Below are 23,954 nucleotides of genomic sequence, written 5' to 3' on the forward strand. Positions count from 1 at the left end.
AGAGCCAGCCCCCAGATCCCCGACCTAGCTTCCTACCCAACTTCTGGATTCATATACAAATTATTGGGTGAAACTCCTTGAAAGAAGGGCAGCACATAAAATGTCATTATTTTCTTCCTCCCTTCGTCATGCCTCTGAGCTAATTCAGCCAGCAAGCTGTCTTTAAATTGTCCCTTCAGCTCTCATATTGTCTCATTATTGACTCTCATGGCCTTCTGTTTCTGTGTATTTCTTTTCCCAGAGCACGATAATTGTGGAGAAGACAGTGCAAGACCTCATGAACCTGATGCATGACCTGAGTGCGTATTCGGATCAGTTCCTCAACATGGTCTGTGTGAAGCTTCAGGAGTACAAGGATACCTGCACCGTGGCCTACAGGTATTGCTTCTTTCCAGAAACCCAATTCACTTCAAAGTCAAGCTAAAACTTTACCCAGGAATATAAGTTGGGCCTAGAATATAACCTAAATAACTCAATTTCTATCCGAGATTGTTAAAGAGAGATTTGGCATAGTTTGCACCAGGCAGCACAGTTATGGGGATCAAGAGACCTGGAGTCTCCTGTGTGGACTTGGGCAAATCATTTAACCTCTCTGGGCTTCAGTTTCTTTACCTTATTATTACCTGCCTGCCTCTCCTAGCACACAAGAAAGTTATGAGGTAACAGGTTTGCAAACACTCTGGAAAATTAAAGATAATATTAATATGAAGAAGTGTCCTTATCCAGAGCAAACCCAGCTGACAAATAAGAATGAATGGGATTAAGGAGGAATGTGCCGGGCCTTTTGCGAAATACAAAATACTGAGAGCCCAGAGGAGACATCAAGGAAAGCCTTAATTTTCAAAACCCTTCTGCAGTCATTTTACCTAGCCTGCTGCCTCTTGGCAGGTGGCTATCTCCTTCCCTCAATCAATCAATCAATCAATTGTATTGAGCATTTACTGTGTGCAGAGCACTGTACTAAGACTTGAGAAACTACAGTATATCTCAGAATACAATATATCAACTTGGGGGAGTTGATAGACATGTTCCCTGCCCACAATGAGCTTACAGTCTAGATGGGGGTTCCTGTTCTCTCTCCAGCCTTCCTTTCTTCTTCCCTCCCTCCTTCTAATAATAATAATAGTGGTGGGCTTTTAGTATTCTAACCCCATCCCCAACCCATAGCAATTATGTACATATCTATGAATTACATATTCTATATTATTTATATTAATGGCTGTCTCCCCCTCGAAACTGTAACCTCATGGTGGGCAGGGCACATATCTACCAACTCTGTGGTGTTGTACTCTCCCTAGTGCTTAGTACAGTTAAGAGCTCTAAAAACACCATTGATTGAGATTTCAGAAACTCAGTTGTAACTTGCCCTACTGAGTTTCATCTTTCCCTGTTCAGAAATCCTTCCTAGTGTCTGACCTACACTCCTCCTTTGCTGTTTCTCTTTTCAGTGCAGATAAGGAACAGTAGGTTCCCAGCCTCTCTAAAACTTCCTGCCCATACTGCAGAATCAGTGCAGAATCAGGAACAGTGCCCAAGTTTTCTCTTCTGTAATCCATAAAAGTTTCTGGGAAGAATTGGGAATCTCTTCCTCCCACTTACTGGTAAAAATAACATTCAAGGAAGAGTTCCATCAGGCAGGCAGCCCAGCCTACGTGAGTCGTTACATCAGCATTATAATATACTGGATGACCAGAGGAAGAAGTGATTAAACTTCCTTGGCAGGCATCTCTGTTCGTGATGAACGACGACGGAGAACAAACCAAGGATTGAGCGAGGTGCATGAAAAGCACATCAACTTCCCCCCATCTCCGCATTTTGCAAATTGACAGCTGTGTCTCTTCCATCACCCTTGATGAGCTGCAGTAGCCGGCAGCCAAATGATTTTCCTTCTTGTTGTGAGGTCTCAGTTCTATTTAGCACAAGTTACTGCAACTCTGGACTGCACTTTTTTGAGGAGATGGGATTTCTCATCAGTCACTCATGTATAAACATCAGTTACCTAAATGAAGATGGGATGCAGAGCAATTATTGGTCTGGATTCATAAGTCATATATAGGCAGTGTGAAACAACCTGCACTTGGCTTTAAAAGAGTCAGTTGTCCATATGTAAAGTTCATTTTGTGGGTAATTCTTTGAGAATTCTTCCTTCACTGTCAAATTCATCTTCATAATTTTCACGTTTTCCCCTACGCTTTGCCTGATTCTCACTAAACTTGTAACTCCTTTCATCGCTACTTAAGAGCCAAAGGTCGACCCACAAGATGTGATAATTATGGCACTTTAAAGTGCTTATTATGTTCTAAGTGCTGGGCAGATACAAGGTTGTGAGATCAGACACAGCCCCTGACCCACCTCGGTGCTCACAGTCTGTTTTATCCCCATTGTACAGACAGGTTAAGTGACTTACCCAAGGTCACCCCGGGTGAATCTGGGTCTCTGGACTCCCAATCCTGTGCTCTTTCCACTAGGGCATACCGCCTTCGGATACTGGAGTCTTGCTTTCTTTAAATTTAAACACATTCTGTCTGTGTTTAACAAAATGTCATTCCCTTTGCCGTTATATGTTAATTATGTGTTGAGACGATGTCGGAGGCAGAAATGGAGAGGATGGAAAAACCTGCCTCGAGTGGTGCAACAAATCAACAGCCGATCCAGGAAATGGATCTAGAGCTCTAGGTGCCGAGATAGATACCGTTTAGACTGCTAAGGTTTACTTTCAGAACTTCCCTGAAATCTCTAGCGATTTGTCAAAGAAAATCCCGCATTCTTCGGCAAGTGAAGTGATATTTACTAGGCTTATCGAGCTGTGCTGAACGGATGGGATGGCAGAAAGCTAAATGATCATCGTCCAGTTGAGGAGTTGTACTGGATACTGTGTGTGTGTGTTTGTGTGTATATATATATGTGTGTGTGTGTATAGAGAGAGACAGACAGACATAGAGTGAGTGTACTGTTAACTCTGTGTGATCTGCTTTGATCTTGGTACTCACTGTGCTAGCAAATGGACACCCAAGACTTGGAACTCCAGAAGGCGTCAGCCTACGGAAGTAGATGAAGTTGGGGTAGAATCCCACTTTTCTGGGATTTGCATGGCTTGTGGGTGGCTTCCCATCTCTACCTCTGTGAATTTATCCACTCCCAACCCTCTTCCCAACAGAGACCCCTAGAAAACTAACACTTGTGAATGTAGTCATGCCCTTCTTGGCACTCGTGTGTTTGTCTGTATGAGTGCGTATGTGCTCAATTATTTATTTCGCTCACTCCATTTGATCCCCTGTTAAAATGTAAGTTCTTTATGTACAGGGAATGTGCCACTCCTTTATTCTGTTCGTCCGAAGCACCGAGTACTAGGCACTGCATGAAACGGGTGCTTAGCACATGCGACTGCTATTTCTGCTACTAAAGGGGGTGGTATTGTTCTGATTTCCCTCACTGGGCTTCCTTTCAGTAGACCTCTGGTCCCACAGCATTGATTTGCCTTAAAACCCCCAAATTTTGACTCTCTTTTAGTGGGGACTTTTCCCAATTACTGGGCTTCATGTGAGATTGTCTAAGTCTTGGAAATGCGTAGAGTAATATTTGTTTATATAGCCTGGGGGATAAATAATCCAATAAATAATTTCCTATTTATACACACATACTCATATACCCATATTTATGTGCACAGCCTGTTTTCTAATCAGGAGTTTCTAGCATGCAAAGAAGATATTTTTTTTTCCCTTCAAGGGCCTGAAAATGCAAAGTGCCCTTTCTTTCTCCCTTGCTCCTTCCCTCCCTCCCTCCCTCCCTCTGTCTCTGCCCTCCACAGGATTTGGCACCTGCTGAGGAGTAATTAGGGCAGCCCTAATTTGGACGGCCAAATCCTGATTACAGCTAAAGGAAAAGCAGGAAATGTTCTAGTTTTGCTGCCAGTAAATGGCTGACTTAAATAGAAAGCCAGATTCGACTCAGATGATTCAAAAGCAGAGAACACAATCGTGGGGGGGGGAGTTGGAGGATGCCGGGAGGGGCCGTATCGGCTTGATTTTCTTATGGGTGCCTTTGCTGGGATTGTTGAAATGGTCAAATCCATGGACTTGCGGGGCCCCCTGCTGAGAGGGGACATGGGCTCATTCACTGAGCGAGCTGAGAAGGATCCCCTAATAGCTGGACTCCAAAAGGAATAGTAATGGGAGACATGCTTACCTTATGATCACTCTAGGCTTGGGCAGAGGTAGAAGGATTCTTGAAAAAAGGTCTACCCACTGCTAGAAGATTAAATCTTGATTGACTCTGTGCCCCGCATCTTGAAGGAGAATTCCTGGGAAGTCTTTTTCAGTAGTGCAGTCAGCTCATTTATATATTATAACTTAACACGCATTTTGCTAAGAGGTCCGTTCTTTCCCGGTAAACCCCCAGTGTCGTCGAGACCAGCCGGAGGGCTCCAACTAACAGTTCTCAAATACACTTTCAGCATTGGAGGGAATTCTTAGTGAGATCCAAGTCTCTGAAGTTCCTTACCATTCCTGACTTGCGATCCGGCCCAGTTTGAAAGCCTAACATTTTAAGGTGGTATTTTGTGATGGGGCAGCAGCTTTTCGGTGCTTCTCGTTTCAGTGTGTCCTGGAGGAAAAATCAAATAATAGTATTTATTGAGCACCTAGTCTGTGCAAACCTTGGGAGAGTACAGTAAAATACAATACCTGTCCACAAGGAGCCAGGGAAGGCAGGCATAAGATAATTTGCAAGTAGCAGGAAAAAGTGCTCAAATACTAGTGTGTTAATTGTTATGTACCGAAAGAAGAGGAAGTTATGAGAGCCAAAGTGTGGAGATGCTAGTAGGGAAATGAATTTGAGGACAACCTCCTGGAAGTGGCAGGATTTCAGAAAGGTTTGGCAGAAACAGAGAGCTGTGATCTGATGCATTCGAAGAAGGAACGAGGCCTAAACAGGAGGATGGGCTTGGGCCAAAGGTTGCCGTTAGGGTTGAGAAAGAGGCTCGGGGAGAAACTGAGCTTGGGAGGAACAGAGAGTGAAAGGTAGGGTGGAGAGGAGAAGAGAATGGAGAGGAAAAAGCACTCTCGTGCTCTGTGTGATGCACTGATGAATGGGTACCGTTGGAGGTCTTTGAGGGCCGTAAAACGTGTACAGGAATGCTATTTAGTCATAAAAATCCAAGCAGCAAAGTGGAATCGAGTGCTGCAGGCTTTATTCCTTTGTTAGAAGCCAGTGTGGCCTGCTATTTTAATACCCTTACTCTAAGTCATGGTCAACCTACCGATAAGAAATGTTTAATGTTAGAGTGGTGCCTGCCCAGTGGACTCTCAGTCTATATTAAACTCTCCCAACTATTTAGACGAGCCGAGTCTTCACACATCCATCCCACGCACCCCCTTACGTCTCGAATTCGCCAAGGGTAAAGTCTTCCAGGTCGGAGCATTTGGAGTGCCTTTGGGCCGCATGAGTAAATATCACACCCTGGCTGTCACTAAACAACTGAGTCCAATTAGCCCCACCTGCCCCCAGTTGTTTGCCTAATGAAAAGGCTCAGCACCTCAGCTGCGTCCAGGGACCAGGCTCGTGTTCACTGCCCAACTGTTCCAGAGAGGAAGCGGTGCACGTCGGAGCCGGACGACACCGGCAGATGCTTTCTGAATGAATCGCTCGAGCTGTGTCACTGAGGGGGAGGAGTGGGGACCCCCTTCCCCTTGAGCGTTACACCTATTTTCCTCCTCCTCCCTGGAGCAGGTACAGATAGTTACACAGATGGCTCCGTCTGTGTCCCGATGAGCTGTGAATTAATTAGTAGATTACGGTGCCGGCGATGCTGAGTAACCCTTCTCCTATGGCAGGGTAATTGCCCGAGACTTCTTCCCTTTTTTGTGTGTGGCCATTCTGATAGCCATTGCTGAAGTCCAGAATCCGCACACGTTAATGAAATTGGTCTGGGTAGGAACCTGACCACCTGGGTGGATGCCAGTCAACTGAAAGATAATTATGTGTTGCTGATAGATGTCAGCGTGTCAAGGTATGGGGCTTCTGGGTTGCCTAGGGGATTGGTGTTCGTTCCAGTCTTATTTAACATCTTCATTATAACGTCTCCATTATTGAGGGGGAGGGGTAAACGGCTGGCTAATTAAGGTTTTGGTGGATACTGATCCAGGAGGTCCTGAGAATAGTTAGGCAGTTAGGGCAGTGAAGTGGAGCTGAATTTATTCAGTCCAGTAAAGTAGGTTGGGGAGGAGAAGGGTGATCTACTGGAAAGAGCAGATGCCTAGGAGTCAGAAGAGCTGGGTTCTGAGCCCCAGTTCCAACATTTGCCCATTGTGTGACCTTGGGCAAGTCACTAACTTCTCTGTACCTATTTCCTCAACTGTAAAAATGGGGTCCCTGTTGTTTCTCCTATTTAGACTGTGAGCTCCATGTGGGATGGACTGTGTCTGAACTGATTGATTTGTATCTACCCCAGCTTGACAAGTAGTAAGCTCTTAAAAAATACCATTTAAAGAAGCCTAGCAGCATGGAAACTGCGCTATATGGTATTTGTTAAGCACTTTCTACGTGTCAGGCTCTGTACTAAGCGCTGGGGTGGATACAAGAAAATTGGGTTGTACCCAGTCCCTGGTCTATGTGGGGGTCACAATCTAATCCCCATTTTACAGGTGAAGTGACCGAGGCCCAGGGAAGTGACTTACCTAAGGTCACACAGCAGACAAGATGGAGTTAAGAACCTATCCAGATTCAGGAGCTAGTGGTGGTGAGGGTGGGGTTTGTACAATGACTAGAGGTGATATCAAGTGTGTGCCCAAGTTGGTGAGTGTCAAGTGGGGCGGAGCAGGAAGCCATTGGAGTTGAGGAGTGAGAGGAGTTGGAAAGTGGAAGCGTTGTTGGGGATATCCCTACTGAAAGCTCACCTCCTCCAGGAGGCCTTTCCAGACTAAGCCCCCCCTTTTCCTCTGCTCCTCCTCCCCTCCCCATTTCCCTGACTCCCTCCCTCTGCTCTACCCCCTCCCCGCCCCACAGCACTTGTATATATGTATGTATTTATTTTTCTATTTATTAATGATGTGTATTTTCTATAATTCTATTTATATTGATGCTATTGATGCCTGTTTACTCATTTTGTTTTGTTGTCTGTCTCCCCCACTTCTAGACTGTGAGCCCATTGTTGGGTAGGGATTGTCTCTGTTGCTGAGTTGTACTTTCCAAGTGCTTAGTAGAGTGCTCTGCACGCAGTAAGCGCTCAATAAATATGATTGAATGAATGAAGGATGTTGTAGTCCCCAAGGATCAATAGAGAAAGAAAGTAGAACTGTGAAATAAGGATCAAAAATGGTTCAGAAAGTTGGAGGAGGGGTCTTGGGGGAACATTCGATGACTGACGAGTAATTGGAGTGGGTGATAAAGTTGGACATTATGGATTTCAAAGGAAGGGAAAGAGAGGGATGGGGGAGGTGGGTTGGGGCGAAAGCGGCAACAGGGAGCAAGAAGGACGCCGGCTCCGCTCCCTTTCCTAGTTAGTCTTGGGGAGTGGGAGAAGATGAGCCTCTCTCTCCCCCTCCCCTTCCCCCCCGGCTCTGTCCTCGGGTAAGAGCGGCAGGGGAGATATCGTCATCTTCAGTACTGATTAGGAGAAGCAGTGATTGAGTCAGGAACAAGTCCAAAAGAAGGGAAGCTTTCCCGTGATGGAGTGGGGGTTCCACAGACCGTACTTGGCCGGGGCGGTGGAAGGAGGTTCAGGGAGGAGGGTTATAGATCAAGGGGGAAGGAAAGGGTTGGTTGGGAATGAGCTGATGAAGGGACTCCCTTAAATGTATTTGAAGACCGCTGTTCAAGCAGAGTTCAGATTTTTGATGGATAGGTATCATGGGAGTTTGGTGAGCTGCCAATTTGTTGTATTGCACTTGGAAAGCAAAAAGGCAGAAAAGACAGCAAGTGATATTTAGTATCCGTACACATACAACGGAGCCAAAAAATGGGATGAGTCTCAGTTTGTTTAGTTCTAGTAAATTTCAGTTCCAGAAAGGGGCGATTTGGATGGAATTCAGAGAGTAACAGTGAAGGAAATGGCAGTGGGAAAAGATCAGTAATTTACAAAATGCCAAGTTTGTGATTTGGCTACTTCCCACTTGAGACCTCAAGATTGATAAACATCACGGGAGGAGAAGAAGTATGTAGAGCTACTAGATGGTTATAGAATTGAAAGACTCTTAGCTGTCATTGAGATTTGTGGGGGTTTCTTGTACTTTTTATAATATTGGTTATGCACTTTCCATGTGGCATATATTGTTCTAAGCACTGAGGTAGGTACAAGATAGTGTAGAAACAGTTCATATCCTGCATAGGGTTTACGGTCTGAGTAGGAGGGAGAATGGCTATTTAATCCCCATTTTGCAGTTGAGGAACTGAGAAGAGAAGTTAAGTGACTTGCCCAAGGTCACAACAGCCGAAATTAGAACCCGGGTCCTTCTGACTCCCAGGTCTGTGATATTTCCACTAGGCCACACTGCTCCCCGATTCTTCCAGCCAATGCCCTCCCTCCTCACGTCCACCAAACTAACTCTCTTCCCCTCTTCAAAGGCCTACTGAGAGCTCACCTCCTCCAAGAGGCCTTCCCAGACTGAGCTACCCCCTTTTCCCTCTGCTCCTCCCCCTTCCCCCTTCACCTCCCCTCAGCTGAGCCCCCTTTCCCTCTTCTCCCCCTCCTCTTCCCTCCCCACCCTATCCTCTGCTCCTCCCCCTCCCCCCTTCAGCACTGTGCTCATTCGTATATATTATTTATTACCCTATTTATTTTGTTAATGAGGTGTACCTCCCCTTGATTCTATTTATCGTGATAATGTTGGCTTGTTTTTGTTTCATTCTGTTTTGCTCTGCTGTCTGTCGCCTCCGATTAGACTGTGAGCAGGGATTGTCTCTATCTGTTGCCGAATTGTACATTCCAAGCGCTTAGTACAGTGCTCTGCACATAATAAGTGCTCAATAAATACTATTGAATGAATGAATGAATGAAGAGGCCACCCACCCCATCTCTGGCAGATGTTCACTAGTCCTTGAATTTTTCAGTTTTCTTCAATCACCCATTTCATCGTCATGCTATCGGGTTTTTATTTTATGTAATAGAAAGGGATCAAAGCTAGTTCTGTTGGCCAGCTTTTCCCAGCCTTTTGTTAGTAGGTCAGTGCTAAAACTGCTCCCTAAGCTATACAGTTCTTTGTTTCATTCAGGAGAGAAATGACATCCGCCAGACCTAGGGAGAACTTCCTCTGTCTTCTCATAGTTTCAATTCTTCAGTTGGATTGAGGAAGGGAGCTTTTTGCTCATGGGGTCATTTGCTAGAAGAGGAAGAAGGGTGTCAAGTAAGGTTTGTCTGTTATATTCAGAAAGAAAACCCTAGAAAAGTAAGAAGGGTAACAAGTACGGTTTGTCAGTTATATTCAGAAAGAAAACTCAGCCTATCACCTCACAGCACTTATATACATAATTTGTGATTTTTATTAATGTCTGTTTCCCCCTCTAGACCATAAGCTCATTGTAGACAGGGAATGTGTTTGTTATAGTGTTTATCAATACACTGTTCTTCTGCACACTGTAAGCACTCCATAAATTCAGTAGATTGACTGAGAAATTGAATTTTTTAAAGAAATTGTAGCCTTGATCAATTTAGGAAGAAACCAGCAACCCATTATCTTTGTAAATAAATGTCATTTTGGTCATTTGGACTTCCTGGCAGAGGTTTTAAAGCCCTAGAAATTATGCTGACAGAAATGTTAAACAATGAAGCATTATAATTAGGAAGAAGTTTAGGATTTAATATGTTACTCTCTAGTAAGAACCAACTGAATAAGCCAGGGGACCAGTGACATGATTCAGAGCCTTAACATCATTAGATCATTGGGTTCAAATCCACCCAAGGCGGCTGTGATCAAGGTGCTATTGCTGCTTGAAATCCAGTGGCTTGAATGAAGTTAGTTAATGAGTATGGTCAAGATCTTAATGGATGAGTGTCCCTAGCTGAAAAACAGCTCCATAATTGGCCCTAATTGGCAGCCTAAACTGAAAGACTAGAGATGGAGAGTGCTTCTTGATCCTAAGAGAGTATGATTGAGGCGTACACCTACAATTTATCAAACATCTGACGGACCGGCTTTTTGATGAAACTTATATTGTGCCCCCACATGTGATGCTTGTGCTGTGGTTTAATAATCCAAATGAGACGACAGGATCTCATTTATTCTCAGATAAACAATGAGTGGATTCTCAGTCCGTGGGGAAGAGGCCAGGATTTCCTCAGATGATGTCCTCTGCCAATTGCAGAGAAAGAACTAGACCCCAATTTTTTTTTGTCATGCCTAAAGGACTAAAGTACCTCCTGTGATGATGAATTGCATGCCCCAGGGATCTTCTAACAGCATTCTAAGGACAGGCACAAAACCTGGGGCTCATATGAATTGCTCACCTCATGAAATCCGTGGAACCGGGATGTTGTCTGGTCTGATAGTCTTGTGTCTATTCCAGAGCTTAGCACATAATAAATAGTATCATTTTTGCTTTTCTTTCTTGGTTGTTTTCAGGGGCATTGCCCAGTCGGAGGAGAAACTAGTGATCAGTGCTTCCTGGGCAAAAGATGATGATATCAGTAGACTCTTGAAGTCGTTGCCAAACTGGATCAATATGGCACAGCCCAAACAACTGAGGCCAAAGAGAGAAGAGGAGGAAGATTTCATAAGGTAAAGTTCCAAGGGGTTTTAAGCATGGTGAAAGAATTTGTAGTGTGTATGTTTGGTTGGTACTTTGTTCCACATGAAATTCTGGTTCTTACCAAGTGTTAGGAAGCAGTTTAACTGGGTTTCGAAGAGATGCAGCAAGGTCCGTCCCCCTCCTCCTCCCACCCTCAACTGTGCTTATGCTCCCCAAAGTGCAACTAACTGAAGCTCACACTTCCAGGTATTGCTAGTCCAAAGAGCTAAACACCCAACTTACTTCTTTCAAAGAAACAAACAAAAAAAAGAACAGATTTCTCTTGGGAATTCATGGCAGGGACTATTGAGTGGGAGTGACCATCACAAAATTCCTGGAGTTGCCTCCCCCAAAATGGAGGCTGGGAAAGAATATGAGAGAGTAGAATTCCTTGTCATGCAGATCTGGAAGGAATGAGGAAAGGGAAAAGTGTTTTGGTGTTTTTGAATACCTGGGAAACAGTGAAGTGCAAAATGAGAGATTGGGCTCTGTTAGAGATTTCCCTGAAGTTCTAATAATAATAATAATAATAATAGTAATGATTATGGTATTTGTTAAGCGCTTACTATGAGCCAAGCACCATTCTAAGCCCTGGGGTAGATACACGGTAATCAGATTGTCCCATGTGGGGTTCATAGTCTTAATCCCCATTTTACAGATGGCATAACTGAGGCACAGAGAAGTTAAGTGAGTTGCCCAAAGTCACACAGCTGACAAGTGGCAGAGCCAAAATTAGAACCCACGACCTCTGACTCCCAAGCCCGAGCTCTTTCCACAAAGCCATGCTGCTTAGTCAGGAATCAGGAGAAACAAATCACAGACTTATTTTTAGGAGCTTCCCGGGGGATTTTGGGAGGGAGCTGACCAAAATTAACTACTATTTTTTAAAAAATCACACGGTATTCGTTTTTATCGTATAGGTAAAATTAATCAATGAGTCACTGACCTGTTTTGAAGAAGCTAGATGAATTTTTATAGTTGGTTACTCATAATTCTGCCCTCCCGCCTCCCTTTGTCATTCTTTGGATATTATGTAATGGTAGAGATGTAGGCCCTTTGCTTTGAAATTGAAGTCGTCAGATTTGTCTTTTGTGAGTGGAATTGAGCGTGAGATTGATACAACAAAGATGTTTGTATTCTAAAGAAGTAATTAGTAGCAGCATTGGATACATCCTGGATCTCTAAGCTATATTCCAATGTAAACCCTATTCTGACCACCTGATTGTATGTGACTAAGCCCATATTTTCCCTCTCTGCCCTCCCCTCCACTTTTACTGTGCAATTGGCTGTATACCCCCTTAAGCAATTTGTTACTCACCCCAGTTCCGTGACATTTATGTAAATATCCTTTACTTTACTCTTTCCCCAATCTAAAATATATTTTAATGCATATCTCTCCTTGGAGACCGGAAGCTCCTCATGGGCAGGGATCATACCTTCCCACTCTGTTGAACTGGGCTTTCCCAAGTGCTTAATACAGTGCTCTGAAGACACAGTAAGCGCTCAGTAGATACTGTTGAGTGATCGGGGAAAAATAACTAGGTATTTGCTCTTTGCAAAATGGACTATTTGCATAATGGACCAAAATTCATATGGGGTGATTTTAGCTAGCTCTCTACCTTGCAACCACAAGTTCCCCTATATTTCGCCTCCAAAATCCATTTTCTCTGTTCCTGCAATATGCAGACGTGTCACTTTGTGATCGAAAAGCAAATGCCCCAGTTCTGTTTGTTGGTTATCCCAAATTGTGAAGTATTGCTAATTTGGGAGATGAAGAACTTCTTATTACCATCCTCCTTATCTTGTAATAACCCATGACAGTTGTTTTTATTCATTCTTCATCTTTTGGTTCTCCGAGTTAATTAATCCCAATTTCTAATAGATCCCATTTTCCAACCCTTCATTCGTTAGCATTGTTTTCCTTTGGACTCATTCCAATTTGCAAATAGATTTACAGTCTTTTTATTAGTTATTTCTCACAACATCCTTGCGATAAGGGTTTGGAATTGTAAGTTCCATTTTAGAGACAAGGAAATTAAGACAGAGAGAGAGGTGTACAAGGGCAACACAGTGAGCTCGTATCGGTATGAGGATTGAAACTCCGATGTCCGGATCACTTGCCCAGCCCCTGTTCACTGAGCAAGATTTTCTCCAAATCTCTGTATAAAAGCGTTCACGTACAAAATGCGAAATTTTCATTTTAAGGCAAGGAAAAGATCCCTTACATCAGCCATTGGGTATGATTGATTCTGTCGTCTTAACCCGTCCCCACTTTCCATTATGATTAGAAGTCAGAAGCCAAGGTAGGTACCAGGCGACTCTCTTCATTGATATTCCAGTGCTGTGAGGTTGACAAAGAGCCTTGATTGAGCACATTATAGTGTCGTGGAACTTGGCAAGGACCGAGAGGACTGAAAAGTCAGGCCTCTCTTCCTATAATTAGTTTTTAAAGCTCTGAAGGCTATTTGGCGCTCGGATGAATGTGGAATCCAATGCCCTTTGCGTTGAATAAAGGTTAGAGTCACTTCATTACCAAATCCAGGGTTTTTTTCTATTTTTCTTTAAACTAAAAACAAAATGTATTATTTCCCATATCAACTTTGAAGTGAAAGCAGGGGACAGAATAAAGCAGACTGAGGCTTTATTGGGCTAAACAGAAAAATGGGCCACTCGCTCTCCAAGCAGCTGAAGTTGGGCTTCTTTCTTGTTGCTCTCCCACCCGAAAAAGGATGATCCAAGATAGGGGACCTTTTGAGTGTCCTCTGAGTAAAAGCAGTACAGTTCCCCTCGCCGGATGCTCAGTAGTGGGCTGGATGAGGAGAGACGTAGTAGTCGTGCTGCCCATTTTATTCCTGAATTTCTCAGGACGATGGACTCGGCAGAAGCAGGCTGAATCAGAGCTTGCAAATCCCTAGGTAGTTGTCTCTAACCCAGGGACTGGATCCCTTTGGTGATAAAGCCCAGATTAAAAAAAAAGGTCTACTGTCAACTAGAGCTTTGTACCTCCTGCTGGCAATCAGTTGGGTGATAAGGAATTTAGTAGTCTAAGGGATTGGAGGTGCTGTACTTTCTACCGGAATAATAGGAACCGACTACACGGTGATGAGTAAGGAATTGAATCTGTTTGAGGATTAAGGACATTGCAGAATCTATTAGTAACATCATAATCTCCTGCCACCCCCAATATTCTATTCAGCATGTCATATAGCATCGAAAGCATGTTCACTTAGTTGCTTTTGGTAATAGTTACAAAATGATGTAATTTGTTCCAAATTGGCATTGCTATTCCTTCCAATGCCCCTTCGGACTCTCCGATAAGTAGCTGAATAGTCTATTAGATACTGTTTAGAGAAACAATCTTTTGATCCCTAAATCAGAAATATAACTGTTTGAAAATTACTTTGTTCTCTGACCTCCACTGCATTTACAGAAATTGCAGTAGCTGTTGGGGAAATAGTCAAATACGTGGGCCGATTCAATCAGTGTATCAGGAAGTCAGTGGTATTTGAGTGCTTACTGGGTGCAGAGCACTGTACTAAGTGCTTGGGAGAGGACAGTACAATATAATTGGTAGCCGTGATCCTTCCCGTCAAGGAGCTTACAGTTTCAAAGGTAGACAGACACACGGGGAAAATGAAATGGTGGGGTAGAAGGATATGTACATAAGGGCTGTGAGGCCGAGGGTAGCTGTAAGCTCACTGTGGGCAGGGAACGTTTCTACCGACTCTGTTATATTGTATTTGGGCAAGTCTCTGCACTCAGTAAGCACTCAGTAAATACCATTGACTGTTGGAAGGCTTGTATTCAATCAATCAGTGGTATTTATTGAGCATTACTGTGTAGTAGTAATTATATAGTGATGGTCCTCTTTTAAATCATCTTTAATATTCAGGGATTTATCAACTCACATGCCCAATTTTCCCCCTCTATGTCCCACACTTCCCCACTAGTAATTCATTATGGACCACTTAACCATGAACACATCCATCATTGAGTTTGCTGATATATCTTTTGCTTGATCTTAAAGAAAGACCCAGAAAAATTAAAGGACACCAATCACTGTTGGGAAACTAGTCATTATGAGCGGGGAATGCGTATGTTAATTCTGTTCTTCTGTATTCATCCAAGCACTTAGAACGGGGTTCTGTACATAGGAAGTGCTCAATAAATATCATTGATTGGTTGGTTGAAAGGAATACGTTACATCCCTCAAAGAGTGAACCATTTTTATTCAAGCACGTTCCTGGGATTAATAAGGATCTGAGTTCTAATCCCAGATCCACGCTTGTCTGCTCTGTGACCTTGGGCAAATCGCTTTACTTCCTCTGTGCCTGAGTTACCTCATCTGTAAAATGGAGATTAAAACTGTGAGCCCCATGTGGGACAGGGACTGTGTCCCATCTGATTTGCTTGCATCCACCCCAGCGCATAGTACAGTGCCTGGCACATAGTAAGCACTTAAACAGTACAATTATTATTATTAATATTCAAAGTGAATACAGTTCACACAGTAACTCAGTGGTGGAAACGTAAGTACTTAGTCCAATCAGGAGAGTGCCTAGGTGCATCCTCATTGAATTATCAAATCTCACAAGTGGAAAAATTGAGTGTTTTATTAATGGAGGAGTGGTTGCAAATTTTGTGACAAGTACATAGAGGTGGTGGTGACTAATCAAGGGAAATATGAGGTTTCAGAGCATTGGGAGAAGGAAAGCCCAAACGCTCAAGTGAAAAAGTAGAGGCCTGGTCCTAGTAGTTGAAGAGCCAGGGCAACTGGGTGAATTTCCAGAGGTGAATTCCCCAAATTTCCCTGCCTCCCTTCCTGCCGGTGAGTTTGGTGACACGAGGATCTCTGACATCGCGTCTCATCCATTGGCTGAGGTGATGGTCGAAAGAAACGTGGGCAATTTGCCACCAGGATTGACTGCAGCCATGAGGTGCGGTGGCAAATGGACTGATTTTGGCTGTTTAGCTAGGGAGGTGATGGTGTTGCGGCCAATACCCAGTCGTTTCGGAACCCAGACCTTATCGGCAAAGCCACAGACTGGCAGATAAGGAAAAGTCCTTCAGGCTGGAGTATGAAAGGGGACCAAAGAGGAGGGAGAGTATATAATCACCAAATGTCTCAGGCATTAAAGATCATGGGACCGCTAGCAGTGAAAGTTTTATTATTAAGGAGAGAAGCAACCTGACCTAATGGAAAGACCGCGGTCCGAGAGTCAGGACCTGGGTTCTAAACTACCACTTGCCTGTCCGTATGTCCTTAGGCACTTAACTTCTCTGTGCCTCAGTTTCCTCATCTGCAAAATAGGGACTCAATATCTGTTCTCCCTCCTATGGAGGGACAGGGACTCCTCCCAATCGGATTAACTATTATCTACCCAGCGCTTAGAACAGGACTTGATGCGTAGTAAGTGCTCACCTCCCATAAAAAAATAAGGTTGAAAGTATAAACAGATTGGCTAGAAAGGACAAAATATGGAATTAAAGAAAAGATAACCTTTTCCAAGGGGAAGGGAGAAGAAAGAAAAAGTAAAGGGGAGGTAGCAGAGGAAAACCCTTTGTTCCCCGTTAGACTTTTATGTTGCAATTTGAAATTGGATGCTTTAAAGAAAGTCTAGCAGATAATCAAAATGGAAATGTGTTAAAGCAGATAATGTAGGAAGATATGCATATAGCTTGCACCTGTCTTATTTCAGTCAGCAAGTATGTACAGAGTGCTTGCAGGGTGTCTGTGACTAGGTACTCGACATGTTTTAAATATATACATTTATTTAGACTTTGTTTACCACACAAAAAAAGTATCAAAAAATAAAAATATGTGAGTGAACAAGGTCATGTTTGAGGCAGTTAGCACTTCTCAGAAGAAAGGCACTGCCTTAAGGCAGGGGACTGGACCAAATGATCTCTCGAGATCCCTTCCAGCTCTATTATTCCCTGATTCTATATAAACACAGGGACTTCTGTGTAGTAAAGATAGTGTCATCAACCTTAAGAGAAAATAGAAAATATTGAAGGTGAGGCACAAACAAAAAAAGCTTAGAACTAGCCCGCAGGCTGTCTCTGAGATTTCAAGAAAATCCAAGCAGGGAGAGATAAAGAAATGTGAGAGTTTATTAGGGCTAATAAAATGTTCTTTGGATAAAGCAACCCTACCTGAACCGCATGAATGGAGTGGAGCACAAATGCCACCGGTTAAGAGGCGAACTGGAAATTAAACAGGAGCTGAGGAAATATAAAGAACAAATAGTCAGAAGGATCCAAAAAGAACGGCAGCAGGAACAATATCTCAAGATATATTTGAAGAACTCAGCAAAGGATAGGTCTGTTGGAGAACAATTAAGACCCATTTTCAGAAGAGAGATTTTTCTTCTCCTTCTCCCTAGGTGCCGGGGGTGATTTTTTTGAAAGCCAAATTATTGAAAGGAAAGATCAACCCCAAAACATGAATATATTCAGTAAGGACAAGGGGAGGATGGATCTGCAAATATTTTTTTCCAACTGTTAAACGAGACGAAGGCCAGAGATGGCTATAGGAACACTGCCAAGCAGTACTAGATGAGAAAGCCGGGCATTTCAGAATGAAACATAATAATAATGTTGGTATTTGTTAAGTGCTTACTATGTGCAGAGCACTGTTCTAAGCGCTGGGGGAGATCCAGGGTAATCAGATCGTCCCACATGAGGCTCACAGTCTTAATCCCCATTTTACAGATGAGGTCACTGAGGCACAGAGAAGTTAAGTGACTTGCCCACAGTCACACAGCTGACAAGTGGCAGAGGGGGAACCACCTAAAAACTTATCCACTGATGCTGCATGATTTAGTCTGCACTTCATTATTCTCCCATGATGATATTTCTCCTTCAGGCATTAGCTTGACAATAACTGGGAAGAATCCTAAAGAACGTGATGACTTAGAGACTCTTTGAACATTATTTAAGCTCCTTGTGGGCAGGAAATGTGTCTAGCAACTGTGTTACACTCTTCCAAGCACTTAGTAAGTGTTCAGTAAACACCATTAATTTATACATTTATCAATTTAGCCCAGCTGTTGGTACATTTGAAAGAGCACTGCTCTGAAAAACAGGAAACCTGGATTCTAGTTCCAGTTATGCCTGTTGGGGGCCGGGGCATCGGGGGTAAAGATTTCCAACCAAAGGACCATCTGGATGGACAGGCCTTGGAAAAATTCCCAAGAAGAGTTGGCTGCTGGGGCCCCCAAATTCGCATGAGCTACAAGGCAAGCACCGGCCCACACTTTATCGGCATTAGGCTTCGGTCACGTCTGCCATCAAAGGGTGCCACGTCTGAGGAAAAACTCCTGCCCACAATTTGCAACGTACTGCTCCCCTGCCTGCCAACTCAAATAACAATAATAATAATGATGGCATTTGTTAAGCACTTACTATGTGCCAAGCACAGTTCTAAGCGCAGGGTAGATACAAGGAAATCAGGTTGTCCCACATGGGGCTCACAGTCTTAATGCCCATTTTACAGATGAGGTAACTGAGGCACAGAGAAGTGAAGTGACTTGCCCACAGTCACACAGCTGCCAAGTGGCAGAGCTGGGATTCGAACCCATGACCTCTGACTCCCAAGCCCGGGCTCTTTCCACTGAGCCATGCTGCTTCTCTAAGGGTATGGAAATGTGAATGAATGATGAGATGATATAAAGTCTTCCACCGACTTCCAAAAGACAAGCCTTTGGTCTTGAGACTTTAGTGATAGAAGAGGTAGTGAATGTATTTACTGAGCAACTGAGTGCGGGCGAATTGTACTAAGCGCTTGGGAAGTAAAAAGCAGGAAAATGAAGTGCTCCTTACCTAGTAGGAGGTTACAGAGTAGAAAGAAACAGGAGGAGGTGTCAGAAAATGAGGTGACTCCTGCTGAAGTAGTGAAAGGTGGGTTGATCTCCCCTCCCAACCTCTGCAAGGGCTTTTTAAATCTGCAGTAGTCCCTGACTATAGGAACTCCAAAGAGGCCTTTTATGGCTTCCAGGGCTTCTCTGAGTTGCCCTAGACTTTCTTTCTGAAACTGGACCCCCGAAGTACAAGAAGCAGCATGGCATAGTGGAAGAGCGTGGACCTGGGAGTCAGAGGACCTGGGTTCTAATCCTGGCTCTGCCAATTGCTTGCTCTGTGACCTCGGCTCACTTCTTTGTGCCTCCGTTTTCTCAACTGGAAAATGGAGATTAAATAAATAGATGTTCTCCCTCCTCCTCAGACTGTGAGCCCCATGTGGGACAGGGAGTATATCCAACCCAATTAACTTGTATCCCCAGCGCTTAGACAGTGCTTGACACTTAGTAAGCACTCACAGATACCGTGAGCATCAGCATCACCTGTCCCAGGATTATTTTTAAGCAAGCTTATGTTTTTAATGATGATTTTAGGCTTTTCGATCGTTATTTCGGAAGCAGTTGTTCACCTAGTTCTCTCAGGAGGCAGCAGAGCCAGACCGGTGGAGAAGTCCTGAATTGTGAGTTAGGATACTGATTCTAGTTCTCAGTTGGAAGTGACTGGAAATTAGGTGCTGTGGGCCTCGTTTTCCCCAAGAAGCATATTCTCAACGGATTGAGATCTTAAAGAAGGACTTGATCTAACAATATGAGAAATAATTGAAGTAGGAAATAACCATAAACTAATAGTTTCTGGAGAGAATTCTGATAAACACAAACATGAATGAGGTAGGCTAAACAGAACATTTTCAATTATTCAGGTTAATTCAACAGCGAGTGTAACGATGGCTGTTACTGTGTAGTCTTTAGAGCCTGGAATCTATGTAACTATTCCATAGATAATTATTTGTTATCTGTTCGTCTTTCATGGGAGTTAAAGAGAAGATTCCTCTTCTGGAAAAAAAAATTGCCCAATTTCCAGATGCAAAGCTGCCAATGTTTGATCTCCAGGGCAAGGCAGCACATCGTTTGTAATCCCGGAGTGGACACTGAGTGCACAGAATGTCCATTTGAGCTTTATTGTATCTGAAGTTTGCAACCTGTACTGTAAAGGAGCTTTTTCTTTGCAGAGAAGAATTGCAGAGAAAATTGAGAACTAAGGGAAATAGTGAATTTGTTTTGCATTTCTTTTCCACTTAATCCTCACCAGTTAGGCTGGCTTCTGGTGAATCTAAGGTCAGGAGCGATCAGCTTCAGGACTTTATAAACTGCCATGTAGATGACTCTTGATAATTCTAGGAGAATGAAAAACCTGAACGACTTTTCTGCTTACCAGTGTCCAAATTAACCATTCATGGGAATTCCATTTTGGAGGGTTGGGTGCATTTTCCAACATTTCGCAAAACAAGGTTCAGTAATGGAACCTATTGCCATGGGAATTGAGGTCCTCGAAGTTATCCCAGGACAGATAGATGGTGAATGTTAACAGGGAGAAAAAGAGTACACAGTTCACCGAAGTGTACAGATGAAAAAATGTGAGTTCTAAAGTCACCAAATTGTGATTTCTGCCAACCGGTTTGTTACGATGCTGTATTGAGATTGAGTGAAAGGTCAGAAAAAGAAGCAAACTGTTTAATGTGGAGGAGACATTAGAGTCACAAACAGTGCAGCGCTTTGGCAGAAGAGACACTTCCAGAGACACAAGAACCCCCATTTAATTATAAGGAATATTCCAAGACCTTCTCCCATATGACCATATACAAATCTAAATTAGTAGGAGGAGATTTCTCTGAGTGACTTAGGGTCCAGTAGCACTTTGTTCAGATTCCTTTCATGATGTCCACTCCAGACTCGAGTTCAGAGTCTGTCCCTCCAATTTGAGATCGGGTGTTTCAGTGTCGACATTTTCCACTCCAGTAATCTGACTAGAATGGTAGCAATCTCAGAACACTTAATGCCCCTTTCACTGATCATTCTGAGAAGAAAAAAAATCCACTGTTTAATGGGAAGAAATGAAATATTTAAGGTCTTTGTTGAACTATGTCTCTTAATGCCTAGTAGGAGCTCCTAGATGTTAATTAGGGATACCTTAATTCTAAAGTCCCCTAAAAAGTAGTCACAGCATGGTAGTAAATCATTCATAAAATACTACTTTGAAAACAAGGGAAAACCATTATCACAGTATTTATTGAATTCCTGTTGCGTGCGGAGCACTGTCCTTGGTGAGGGGAGAAAATTTGGAATTTGTGATCCTGGCCCTTGAGAGGCTTAAAATCTAATGGTAAAGACATGTTGATTTAGATGAAAATTATACAATATTTTTTAAGAGTATGAGAATAGATAATACATATAAGTGGATAAATAAATCACTCACCAACAGATCGGTACTAAACAATCCTCAGCATTAAAGACACTATTAAGGGTTGGCATTGAAAGGAGCCTATAAAGGTCAGCATTAATCTGCAGAATAGGCACGTGTACAAAACATGTCTGTCACCTTACTTAAACCCAATCCGGAAGTAAAGGGAGTAGGTTAATGTTGGAGTTGGTTGATGTTGAGGGTATAGAAGGAGGTAGAAGAGGCATAGGGCGTCAGGGCTATGTTTGTGTTGACAGCTCTGTGTTTCCGGATGTGACCCACAGAGATCAACCAGGAGATGGTATCCGCTATTTCATTTGCTTCACCTCAGGTGAGCTGGTACCTGGGCAAAGGGCTATCGATCGATCAATCGGTGGTCTTAATTGACCACTACCAGTTGCTTGGGGAATGCCCCACAACAGAAGTGGTACACACATTCCCCACCCCCCAAGAGCTTTCAGTCTATTAAACCCAGCAGATGTTTAGTGAGGATGATCCCTGTTGAAGCAGCTATTTCTACCAATCCTTGTTTACTTGTTTTGATGTCTGTCTCCCCCCTTCTAGACTGTAAGCCCGGTGTGGGCAGGGATTGTCTCTATTTTATTGCTGAATTGTACTTTCCAAAGGCTTAGTACAGTGCTTTGCACACAGTAAGTACTCAATAAATACAATTGAATGAATGAATCTAGAATTGCACCTAGATTTTTTCATTATCATTATTATTATTATTGCAGTATTTGTTAAGATCTTACTATGTGTCAAACTTCATTTGAAGTGCTGGGCTAGATACAGGTTAATCAGCTTGGACACAGTCCCTGTCCCATATGGGGCTCACAGTCAAAGTAGGAGGGAGAATAGGTTCTGAATCCCCATTTAACAGATGAGGAAATTGAGACCCAGAGAAGTTAAGCGACCTGCCCAAGGTCACACAGCAAGCCGCCAGCAGAGTGTCCTGACTCCCAGGCCCACGCTTTGAGGTGTGCACAAATTTTCACAGCTGTGGACCAGGTTGTTTCTGTGCATTGGGTTTGGCTTCACAATTAAGAGGGTTCACATTCCCTCCAAAGAGCTGCCGCGTCCAGAGCCCCAGAAACATGGAACGCTTTGTCAGGATGGTAAAGCTTCCCCTGGAAATCAGCCCCGTGAGTTCTCCATCCTCCAGTTACTTTTGTAGTGAGTGAAGAGTGTAGAGAAGGCCTACCAAATTGTCCCCACTCCTTTTATCCCGGTAAGTAGAGGCAGATTCATCATTTGTTTAAGGGATTATCAAAGTTAATGCTTTGATGGTGTGAAGGGAGAGTAGCCCTAAGTGAATTCAGAGCTCTTACCACACCCCCGTCGGCAGCCTCCTTCAATAGCTCTCTAATATTGATGCGTTCACTTGGCCTCGGTTCAGCGCCCCGGTCTGGCACGGCCAGAATGACTTCCCTGAGCGGAGGTGATCTTGATTGATAACAGACGCTTTCATTAGTCAGCTTGTTTTCCTTTCCTTTACGGGCGTAAATGTGGGATCAAAGGAGCAGGAGGGTAGGTCAGCGTTCATCTCCAGGATATCATCGGGACTGATGGATCCCAGCATTTCCAAGATGGGATTCTATTAAGTGCATTTGTTTTTCCGAGCGCCACACAATTCCGCCGACTCTCTGTTTGCATGTCACCCCAGGAAGAGGGCGGGGGTTCAGGCATCAAAGTGAATCCTCCTTTCATCGAAGGATACTGACCTCTTCTCCTCACTTCCCTTCATCTCACCGTGCCTTTTTCCTTCAGAGCCAAGCATAATCAATCATTTATTGAGTGCTTACTGTGTACAGAGCATTCTCCTGAGCTCCCGGGCCGGTTGATTGTAACAGAGTTGGTACCTGCCCACAAGGAGCTTACAGTCTAGAGGGGAGACGACACTGTGACTGGGCCAAGGAAGCATATGCTGGGTTCCAAGACAGCAGCAGATAAATAATGAAAATTCTGTATCGGGTGGTCCCTCAGAAAATAATAGAAATGGGAGAAAAAGCAGTTCAAAAACTAAGAGAGCTGCAACTGGGTTCGTTTGCAGAAAGGCAGACTATGATTCCCAAGCTGGTGATTGATTAGTCAGTAAGATTAACTCCACTGATCAGAAGAGGTTGTCAATGGAGGTCATTTTCTCCTCCACCCCACTTCACCTACTCATCAACTTGTGCGCGCACTCAATCTCATCATCTCTACTCACTGTACAATCTCCATCCCCAACAATTCTGAAATCCCTCTATCCGACCACAACCTCCCCCCTCTTCCCCACCTTCACACCCCATTATGGTCATAGTTATTATGCTCAGTAAGAGGAGTAAGTGCCATTTGAAGAAAGGGTAGTTTTGCTCTAGCCGAGGGTTAACCAATATATCAATCAAGGAAGCTGTTGCCGAAAGGATCCGTTTCCTGTGTTACGTTTCACCACTAGCACGGCTTGAGAGGTGATGGTAGACCACCAGCCAGTTCTAAGGCTGGAAGTGATTTTTAGTGGACCTGAGAGAGGGAAGGAGAAAAATGATCAGGACAGGGAGGATATAGTACGGTGCTCTGCACCCAGTAAGCACTCAATAAATACGATTGAATGAATATAGTAAAGCAACTGCAATTCTTTCCACAGCAGAATATGGTCTTCATCCATAGAGCTAGAGACCAGAGTGAGAACCTAGATTCTGTTTCTGTTACATATCTGTAATTTATTTATATTAATGTCTTTCTTCCCCCGAGACCATAAGCTCCTTGTGGGCAGGGAACGTGACTACCTACTCTGTTGCACTCTCCTAAGCATTTAGTACAGGGCTCTGCACGCAGTAAGCGCTCAAATGTCATTGATTGATTTATGCCAATTATTTATTGGATAATAAAAAATACTGTGGTATTTTTAAGCACTTAATATGTGCCAAGCACTGGAGCAGATATGTTGGTATTTGTTAAGCGCTTAGTATGTGCCGAGCACTGTTCTAAGCGCTGGGGTA

The 23,954-nt window shown here is 43.5% G+C and overlaps 1 protein-coding gene across 2 annotated transcripts in view; it reads left to right on the plus strand.

Annotated features, from left to right (window-relative positions):
- The window catches only part of EXOC4 (exocyst complex component 4), a 561,659-nt gene that overhangs the window by 448,297 nt on the left and 89,408 nt on the right, over nt 1-23,954 (plus strand). For both annotated transcript variants that reach the window (XM_029073281.1, XM_039913205.1), the window contains exons 12-13: nt 242-378; nt 10,554-10,709. In XM_029073281.1, the coding sequence (XP_028929114.1) occupies nt 242-378; nt 10,554-10,709 (293 nt within the window). The remainder of the gene's footprint in view (nt 1-241; nt 379-10,553; nt 10,710-23,954) is intronic.

This window comes from Ornithorhynchus anatinus, chromosome 10, assembly GCF_004115215.2.
Source record: "Ornithorhynchus anatinus isolate Pmale09 chromosome 10, mOrnAna1.pri.v4, whole genome shotgun sequence".
NCBI classification, from domain to species: domain Eukaryota; kingdom Metazoa; phylum Chordata; class Mammalia; order Monotremata; family Ornithorhynchidae; genus Ornithorhynchus; species Ornithorhynchus anatinus.